The 11,068-nt window shown below is 36.6% G+C and overlaps 1 protein-coding gene across 1 annotated transcript in view; it reads left to right on the forward strand.

The window, feature by feature from the left end:
• The window catches only part of LOC139713605 (mitochondrial 10-formyltetrahydrofolate dehydrogenase-like), a 62,888-nt gene extending 55,699 nt beyond the window's left edge, over positions 1-7,189 (forward strand). The window contains exon 22 of the mRNA XM_071625311.1: positions 5,571-7,189. Coding sequence (XP_071481412.1) covers positions 5,571-5,629 — 59 coding nt within the window. The 3' untranslated portion in view covers positions 5,630-7,189. The remainder of the gene's footprint in view (positions 1-5,570) is intronic.
• The last annotated feature ends 3,879 nt before the right edge of the window (positions 7,190-11,068 follow it).

Here is an 11,068-nt window from a genome sequence, read left to right on the forward strand (position 1 = left end):
TTTCAATGAGGAGAGTGCAAAAAGTTGTAGACTAGCATACTCGACTGCAATGGACACTCTGAATTTTTACCTTTAGATTATCGTATAATTATGGCAATATTATAGGACATGAAAAATCTAAAGTAAAAAGCACAATTCAATTTATGTTTTCAGTTTGACTAGATACAAACACACTTTATCTACTTTCAGGCCAACATTACATCCATAAAATCAAAAATAAGACAAAATGTGTGAAATCTAGGTTGTAATTGCCATGGACCTTTGTTCACAAAATGAAAAGTACTAATGCTACTGATGAAAAAAAATCATATCATCTTAAAGCTGAACAAATTCTCTACCGCAGTTATGAGACCTTTTTGTGAAACAAGAGCATGTTGTGTGAAAAAAATTAGGTGGTAATGTGTAGAAGTAAGTTTGCAAAGATAATTATGTGACGAAAGAGGGCATCCTACTTAAAATTTAAGAGTGCCCTCACTCAGATTATTACATAATATGAAAGTTTAGACCATAAGCTTTCAAATGATGTATAACGTGACACATTAATGCCAATAATAACATTCAGATATGGCCAACACAAATCTTGTGTCTGTGCGCTGCAAAATGTCTGAGCAGTCTGGCTTTGCCTTGTGTGACAGAAATAGGGAATAGTTTATACACAGCCTACCTACGTAACACTTGAAGGTCACCCAGCAGCTCTTGCAGATCCTTAGCCCCGATTCTAATGACTTACAATTATGTACTACGAGTGCCAATACCTGGTATAGCAGGTTCTTGTAAGGAACATGAAGATGAGCATATGAAATGATTACCAAATGGTTGGACATGTTGTATTTTAAGTTGAAATGTAAAGCTATGGATTGTTTTATGTGGTATGCTGGTGTATGTGGTATGCTGGTGTATGTGGTGTGTGCTCAGCATGGTATAAACATGGTGAGTTCTTGATCTGCAGCTGTGGGTGTATTGACATGCATCATAAAGATGGCAATTTGAATATGGTGCACGTGATCATGAACTCTGCTCTGATACTTGACTTCAGCGAGCATATTTCCATTTCCTTACATTTTTGGATTCTAATCAGTAGGAAGTACATGTAGATATACATTGATAATGTTTTTCAAAAGATTCCACCCATTTGACCTGTATGGCTACCAGAATATCAGGCAAATATGGCATACACCATAACTGTTCCGTCACCTTGAAGTTAGTTGCATAGCGAATCAAATAGCAGTATCCAGGTACCCAGAGACAACTCTAGGGGTAATTGCCCTAGACCCCACTACTACAATTACCAATGACAGTTTGATGTGAAGGATAGTACCAGTGTGTGAACAGAGAGTCAGGGAAATATCTGCATTGACGTAATTGAATGCTTACATACCAATTCACTGTTACTGCACACATGCCTGAAACTTGTCATATTCTGTTTGATATCTTATCGATGTTCTATGCATACTACAAGATGCATGAGTGTTGAACTCTTTGTGTGCCATTTGCACACCCAACTCTGTCAACAGCTTACCAACTTCACTTGCTATGCATAAACCATGCACAAACTGATATTGTAAAACGAGGAATTTTCGCGATTTTAATTTTAATTTCGCGAATTTCGCGAGCGCCTAAATTCGCGAAATTAAAATGCACGCAAAAGTTTTTGTCTACACTACATGCATTGAACGCCAGTGGCAGTTCGCGAAATATCATGCCACGCAAAAGGCTGTCAGCTCCAATTCGCGAAAATTTCATGCCGCGAATATATCATGTTTTACAGTAAATGGCAATGTGCAGCGGTACATTGAAGGCATCAAAGCCACCATATAGCGTGGTCATAGAATTCACATCACAACACAGTTTGCAGTTTTCTTTACAATTTTGTTAGACTACATTTCTAGCATAAATGTTTCTTTTAAAAGTTACATCCTTGGTTTCAAAACAATACCTTCCAAAAGCACTCAGAATTTGTTGTTGTCTCAGAACAGTGTGGCACATAGAGTGTTTATACTGTGGCACTAAAAAAGTTCATTGAGAAATATTTTACTACATAATTCATTTCCTCTTCAATTAGTTTTATATATACATGTAAACATGTAATAATGGCATGATTTAATATTTAATGATTGCGATTGATTTCCTTCCGCACTAAAATTTGATGGTATATTGCAACATTTAGAAAACAAAGCAGAAATCTTGAATTATTAAGTTTTTATATATGATCCAGGTATGATTAGTTTTTTATGCAGGCATGTACTCTGTGTATGGGTATTTGTAAAAAAATATATAAAATTTAAAGAATAAAAAATCCTCTCTGCTTTTATCACAATTATATTATAAGCCATACCGGCACAAGTCCAATAGGAGATAGGTTTCTGAAATGTTGCTAAGTGCCAGAAAAAAGGTTAGCTTTTAGTTTACCTGGTACTTGTTTGTCATTTACTTCAAAATGTGCAGGGTGGTTGCATCAGGCACACATTATTCCCCCCCCCCCCATGCACACAAACACACACACACACACTCACACACACATACATACACAGATATATCCTTTCAAGTGGCTCTGTCCTCAACTTCTGCTGAGCTTAGAATATTCTTTCATATGTTGATTACAAATAACTGACAACTTTTGTGCACATGTCACAATTTTTTTTTTCCTGAGATATGGCCAAACACCATTTCATTAGGCCAAGTAAAAAAAGAAACCAGTTTCTCGTCCTCGCGCGCATCGATTTTGGCCGCCGCATCGATTTTTTAACTATTTACTATTTTCGCCTTGCGTCCTCTACTTAGCTGTAGTACAGTTGTAGCTTCTGTAGTGCGTATGTAATAACGCATGCATTTCACACTGCGAGCTCGGCAAGAAGGAATGACCCACGTACAAAGCAGTTAAACTGTAGTTGGATGGGCGCGGGCGGGCGCGGCCTGGGCTGTGATGTACAGCGCACTCGGTACGTCGTGATGTAGACAGGACATTGAGCACCTTCTGTACATTTTTCTCGTGCTGTTGCTCGCTGCCCGCTTCATGTGCTGCTAGATTGATTGCGCAATGTAACCACATAATAGAGGAGACCAGCCAGCCAGCATAGCATGCGCGCGTTCTGGAGCTGGAAAAAAAAATCGTGGAGGGCAGTGATGGAGAGAACCGATCTCAAGCGCACGTGTGCACAGCGAACGGCTTTAAAATACCAGAGCTGCCAACCTTTGGAAGCACAAATTAGTACTCAGCAGCTCCAAAATTCGTATTTTTCTACCAGAATTCTTATTTTTTCAATCTCCCTCTTTTTGCTATTTTGAATTAAACTCGTCGACTTATGAGGCCTACAGGCTCTAAACATAACGTTATGACACATGCCGAAGCATCGACCTTGTCACCAGCATGATAAAGATGCCAAACTACGCAATGTCGTTCAGTGTTGATTGATTGTTTTCTCGCAATGAATGTGTACAAGTGCAAGTATGTACCTCCAAAAACTTGCTGGGCTGATTATGGAAGCTTCCACTGTCTAGCAGTGGACGTGGAATGCTTTCATCTTCTCAAGAGAGCTTCTTTGTGAGCGGATGCAATACTCTGTTCCGTGTTTCCAATTATCGTTTCCTATGAAAACAATCATGCGTTGTTTTCAGGCTTTTTTCATTTTATTGGATTTTAAACATCAGTATTTTCCGAAGTATTCCAATTCCTTTTCCCCTGACTGGAATCGGAAAGTCTGCTATAACGATGATCGCAAAATGCCGCGCTGTGTGTGGAAGCGCTGATGTGCAAACACGTGGCTTCACTTTCAAGTTTAAAGGAATGCGCCATATAACTGTATGTGCTCCTGCCTATGAGAGGTTACTGCAAGTTCGATGAATCGAATGCGCCATCAGAGCTGAGCTGAATGGCTTGTTTACGGTAAACATGTTGTTTACGGTAAACATGCAGTTTACGTTCGATACAAAGAAATCATTACGTCTTTCACGAGGGAAAAACACACAAAACAAACGAACAAACAAAATACACCCACGAACGAATGTTGATAGCCAAAACTTTGAAAAGTAATAAGCAGTTTTGATGAGCGTGAACTGAAATTGTCATTACACGTTGTATTTTGCTGTTTACGTCACTGCTGCTTCTTGGTAGCACTGTAATGATGGGCATGGAAGAAATGAAGGGAGAATGTGACTTACCAGCACAGGTACATGTTTTACTACATAATTATGTAGTTTTGGTATACAATCATTCATCATCCAAATGATGAGTGATTATCAAATGTCTTTTTAGAACATAAAGAAACATCTTTAAATGTGTAATGTTATAATGCCATATCAGTATCATTTTGACATCCATCTGCAATTGAACAAGCCAGTTTCCAGTTGAATGTGCTACAATTGTACTATGAAGAAATGCAGATACATACCAGCTGTGTGGACTCAAAAAGTCACAAACACAAATGATAAATAAAGCAGTGTTTTTAATATCATGGAATTAATTTCAGTCGTACATTTGTTGAAAGACATGCACGTTTTATACCTGTTTCAATTAATAGCACAATACATCAGAATTGCAAGTACACTGGTATCAGAAATGCCATTACAACACTAAACACCAGTATTAAGATGGTCATTTTCCCTTGACATCTGTAGTGGAAAGAAAAAGCAAATGTATTTCTGCATGCATGAAGTTTCGTTTCAAGTATGGTACATATATCTATTTGTTTGAAAATGCACAGAGTGCAGACAAGACATACACTTGGGACCTGGTCTCTCATAACACAGCTACCAGAGTGATATTTCATTTCATAGATTTGATATAGAAAATAGTAAAGCCCTCTCTCGTTACCTTTCTCAGAATTACCGGACGAGAAACACATATTACTTTCATTTTGACAATCCTCGAAAAAATAGTAAGATATCAAATAGTAAGGACCTCCCTCATCGCCTTGCTCAAAAAACCTGGACGAGAAACTACTTTCTTTTTTTACTTGGCCTTATGTGAATGGCCAGAAAACTTTATGAAAGTTTTTATATTCAGTGTGCCAGGCACTCACATGACAAAAATAGTGAGTCTCAAATTGCGATCCAAACATCGACCATGGATCGAGATCCAAATCTCACTCACAAACTGCTGTGTGAATCACCCTTTAATGTTGGATGTCAAAGTACTTAATAGAGAATACATGATACCTTCAATTCAAATTTCTGTAGGGGCCATTTTCCCTGGCATTGCCAGCAGACAGTGAACAGCATTCACAATGCAGCTTTTGTACCTTATGCATGCAGTGCCTACCCAACATCTATGACACACTGCTTCCCTAAATCACATTTCTGTAGTTGCTGCAAATTGTTGGTTTTCATTTGTAGCATGGTGTAAATTTTCTAGACTTTGTTGATTGTGCTAAAAAATGTAAGTTTTCTATTATTTTGTATTCTTGCACCATTGTTTATTTTGAATGCTCAGCTGTCATATGATCATGTTTATCTAGTTGTTGACTTTTACTTGACTAACCCATGAAATTTTCTCCAATGGATAGCTCTTCACTTCCCTGATTTATACTGCTTAATGTTATCACCTCATGTTATAATATTTGTCTTTTATACAGGCCAAGAGGCACTACATGAATATCTGAAAACGAAGACTGTCACCATTGAGTACAACTAGTCAGCCCTTGGACAGCCCACTTCATACCACAACAATGAACTTTCTTGAAATGTCTGCAGCCATAAAACTGAGTTCCATGAATGTGTGCTTTTGAAGTTCATGATTTTGTTTTCCTTGCTCTCTCATCTCCTTTTCTCAAATTGCCATAAAGAATTTGTAGATTGTAATCTCAGAATTCAGTGGACAGCTAGCAGAAGGGATATCAAGTGACACAAGATGTAAAGAGATGATGCCTTGTAGTCAAATCCACGAACTCCATTATCATGTTTTAAATTGCAGCTGATGCTGCTGTGTGTTGGTTTTTAGGGGTCTGAGGTTGTGTTCATATAGGTTTGGGTTTTGTTTTCATGTGTTCTTGTACAGCACTGTGTAATGGTAATGGCTGTGGCAGCCATGTTTAGAAATAACATGTTCCACTTAAATTTATGCATGGAAGAGCACTTAGTGTCGTAACTTTTGTGCTTATCTTAGCGTATTTCATTTTGTGCCATAAACTTTTTATTTTAATGTGTTGATTGTATTGTTGCAAATGAATTGTTCTGTTTTCATCCATATGTATGTGAATCTAGAAGCAGCCCAAAGACATATCATGTAGATATACACTTAACTTTTGTGACTGGTTGTAAACTTGCTGGTGCTGTAATTGATAGTTTCAAGCAATATTGTACTGGAATTGAATTTATAGTATGCAATGTGTCCTTGAGATTTTCCTTTTTTTTTAATTTGTAGAAAAAACATCCAACCAGTTAGTTTGTGAAGTGATTGTGTAAAACTAGTGGCAATGTCTTAAAATACGAACAAACAAACAAACACATATTTACTGGTAGTCACCTCTATGAACAAAGGTGAAAAGTTAGCTTTTTCTAGTCATATCCATTGCTCATTCATCAGATATGCCATTTATTTCATCATTATGAGAGTGGTTTTCAATCACATTGTGGTGATAAACTCTGACCTTGCAAGTCAGATACTACCTAAAGCAGATGTATTTTTCTAGATTAATCTAACAGTAAGGGTGATATTGCCAATGTTTTTATATCACCACTGACAAGATATGTATACCCTCTAGAATCATCTGACAGAGTGAGTTGTGTATGTGTCTGTTCAGAATGGTTGTTATTGTGTGTGTTTGCTACCCACACTTAATGGAAGTACCTTCTCAACTCGGGATATGAGAAGTGCTCCAGCAAAAAGTTCTTAGCAATGAACCTGCTGTCACCAAATACTGTTTCAATTTGTTTGTGAAATGGAAGGGAGACTTTGCCTAAGTTTTATTTTTACTTCTAATGATGAATATTTTGAGAGAATAATGGTGACATTGATGCCCTTTTAACATCCTGCTTTTAGTGTGTGACACTAATTATAATGACATTTGTGTGGATACGGTACAAGGTGAAGTTAAATCTATGGGTGCAACAAATTTTAATTCATATCATTGCTGCCTTTCATATCTTAGCACTTTTATACTTGTGTCTATAAGAAAATTTTGCAGGTGATATTTTATCAAAGAGTGGAAACATAAACAAGGAGCATTCAGATAGTAAACTCTTTACTCTGTTTTTTTTTCTCTCTCTCTCTGTATGCATACTGATGAATTATGACAAAACAAACAATTATGTGTACATATAAATTGTGTACGTAATTAATCACCAGTGAGTGTGTAAAATATTCTGCTTAAAATTAATTCATTTGATATTCCAAGTGTGCCATTACACTGGCTTCTTACATTGTAGTGCATGAAGAGAGGGACAACTTTATGGTCCCTTGTTACTGTAGTTGATGTGTGTATCAGCTGTCTGTGTATGTATCAGTTTGGTGCATTTTATATATTTCACAATGACTGCCCTATGTTACGCTGGGATTGAACCCTGAGTAAAGGATTAAAATGTTTGTGCTGCTCAGAATTTATTGTGAAAAGGGTGTACTGGTGTAAGCCGTCATGCATTGAAGAGTTAATCTGTGATAATCCTATGTGTTGCTCATTCCATAGAAAGATTTGTGGTCATTGCAGGGCATCAGTGTTAAGCCCGTTCTCATGACTTTCACCCTCTAATCAAAGTGTGAGCATGTGTCACTCATTTATTCAGTGCTGGATTGTGCAGCTCCTTTGTCACAAGACAACTTGTCTGGGTTTTTTTTTTTTTATGATGAATGACAGGCTCAAAGTCTAGAGTGATATTCACACTATATCTCATTCACTTATTATAAAATAAGTGACTGGTCAGATTTAACCTGATGCATGTCAAATTGTTGATTGTATATCATTTCACATGATACCTCAATAATAGGGCACATTAATCAGTGACAAAGAGGAAAGCAAGTTACTGTTAGTTTTGGTACTAGATTTGATAAAAGTCGGGAAAGTCAAATCATAAATTGTAATTTCTTGTGCAATAATTGCAGAAGTAAACATCATTTCATCAAACTTTGTTTCAGGTATGTGAAGAGATCTGTGTGGAAAAATACAACAGATCAAAGGGCTTTAAGAGCAATGACAAATTCAAGATTTACGCTTCTTATACAAAAATATTCACATTAGATGTGTGTTTTTATATTTGTAAACACAGGATGATGTGGAGAGGCATGTCATGTAATGTTATAGTTTTTATTGTTTTCTTTCTCTTTGTCAGTCTAAATCAGAAGTGAATTCTGAGGAACCTAGGGATTGAAATTATGATTTCAGTTGATGCACTTGGAAATGGCCTTTGTCATATAAACACTAGTTAATTCTCACATGAATGACAGGACATTAACATCTAGATTGGTGGGGTAGAAATTTAATGTCTTCAATTGTATTGATTCAAAACTGGTTGTGACAAGGTCATGCAGTTACGCAGTGTAAGAATGGTAGAAATATCGTAGGTAAGTGTATATGGCATGCTATATGAGACACTCATATTCCTTTGCTTATGACCAGAGTGGCCTTGTTGGGAACAAACTGTACACAGATTATGCTTATCCCATTTAGTTTGTTAAAAGGCTATGTACATGAATAATGTCAAGCTCATATATATATTATATTGACACTAGAACTAGGCATATCATTCTTTGTTTCAGGTTGTCCACTAGCTTGAAGCTTAAAGACACTGATGGCTTGAAGGAATGGTTTAATTTTTGTTTGAAAATTGGGATTCAGATTTTAACTTTTTGTGAGGTGATTAGAAACCACTTATGAAGTATTAAAAAGCATACAATTCTAAGAGATATTAAAAGTTTTTTTTCTTCATTAAATCGGTTTTGAAATGAGTGAGATAGCCAAAAGCAAAGTAAAACAATGTGGTCCTAATAAAAGGTGGATCCCATCTTTTATTAGGATCTTCCTTTTTTATGCCTCCGCCACGAAGTGGTGCCGGAGGCATTATGTTTTCGGGTTGTCCGTCCGTCCGTCCGTACGTCCGTCCGTACGTCCGTACGTCCGTACGTCCGTACGTCCGTCCGCTTTCGTTTACGCGATAACTTGAGTAATATTGACTTGAATTCTACCAAACTTGGTCCAAGTATAAAGTATGATGGGGCAATTAGTTGATTAGATTTTGGGTGAAATCGGCCAAAGGTCAAAGGTCAAAGGTCAAGGTCAAATCATGAAATTGTATCCGTTTACGTGATAACTCAAGACTGGATCAAGCAAATTTCACCAAACTTTGTTGGAGGATGATGTACGATGGGACAATTACTTGATTAGTTTTTTAGTGAAATCGGACAGAGGTCAAAGGTCAAAGATCAAGGTCAAATCCTAAAATCTATCTGTTTACGTGATAACTCAAAACTGGATGAAGCAGCTTTCACCAAACTTGGTCCAAGGATGATGTATGATGGGACAATTAGTTGAGTAGATTTTAGTAACATTGGCAAGAGGTCAAAGGTCAAAAGGTCAAGGTCAAATGCTAAAAATGTTGCTATTTCCCCAATATCTATGCAATGCCCAAGGGTATTTTCTTGAAACTTGGTGTAGACATGTACTACTGCGTAAATATTCTCCAGAGAGAGTTTCATGTCATAAGGTCAAAGGTCGAAAGGTCAAAGGTTAGGTGAAAATGTTGTAATATCACTTTTCTCACAAATGGTTCAATGTATCTTCATGGAACTTGATACATACGCATGTACTGACTGGCAGAGATTATCTAGGGAATTTAGGGGTCATAGGTCAATAATCATGGGGTCAAAGGTCAAGGTCAATTCCTCAAAATTTTACTATTTCCCTCATACACTAGTATATGAAATGCTTGCATTATTAGTTTTAAAACTTGATATATACATGCATTACCTAATGGAGATTCTCCAGGAAATTTCCAGCCAGAATGTCAAAGGTTAAGGGTCAAAGGCCAGGTTTCAATGGCCCCCCCCCCCAAAAAAAAAAAAAAAAAATCTATTTTGTACTGTAATTACACTCTTTCTTCATACCTTGGAAATTACTCAATGCGTAAACTTATAAAAGGGTCCGTCATAATTCAAGCAAAAATTCTCAATTCCCCAAATATGTTTACCTGCACTCTTCGACAATTATAGCAAACCCAGTTCAAGGAAAGTGAACATTCAAGTCATTTCTGACAAACCTGTCATATCAGTATTTTGCCAGTTATGTGAAACTGTCATGGATCACACATTGTGAAGACATTGTACTATACGCCTATTGGGAGAATCATGCATTATGGCGGAGGCATCAGTCGCCGTAGCGACATTTCTAGTTTCTGAATACATTGTATCTCAACCACTCAAAACTAATTTTCATCAAATAAACTTTGAATTCCTCTAAGAATTGTATGCTCTTTCATATTTCGTAATATTTACAAATACATTGGAAACATTACACCAAATGTCAACCTAAACTAAATCATCCCTTTTATGTTGTGCAAATGTCATTACATAAAACGGTTAGGATAAAATTAAATGTCCCCTTGATCAGAACATTTGTGTTTTCATGTAATGCCACATTTATTCAGGTTACTGAGTAGTAAAGTTTGCAGGAGGTTTGTCCTTTGCTACAAGTGTTTTATTGTATGCCCCGTATCAGGAGTTGATGTTGCTATACTTTGTACCATAACAAAACCTAGTGATGTGATAATGCAAATATGTCTCATTCTTTGATCTTATGTTCCAATGATTACTAACATGTTTCTATTTGCATATACCAAATATATATATGTACATATGATTATATTTTGTTCATCTTCCTGTTTTAGCATTTCATCTCCCATCCTAATTCATTTCAAAGCAACTGTCACTTTGTAGACAGTTCTCACACAAGTCTTAGGGTGAAATAGAGCAACCTTTTGTAGACAAAAATTCAGATTCTGGACACTGCAAAAAAATGCTTATTATTGAATGATCAATGAAGCCTATGATATGCCAATTCATTTGTTTTGTTCATGTTTATTGTGTGTTTTTATAATTGCACACGTCTTCCAGCCATATCGCTGTTTCATAAAATTAATTTTCACT

This window comes from Diadema antillarum, unplaced genomic scaffold (assembly GCF_040938485.1).
Source record: "Diadema antillarum isolate AM-2024a unplaced genomic scaffold, OU_Dant_1.0 seq00002013_RagTag, whole genome shotgun sequence".
NCBI lineage: Eukaryota > Metazoa > Echinodermata > Echinoidea > Diadematoida > Diadematidae > Diadema > Diadema antillarum.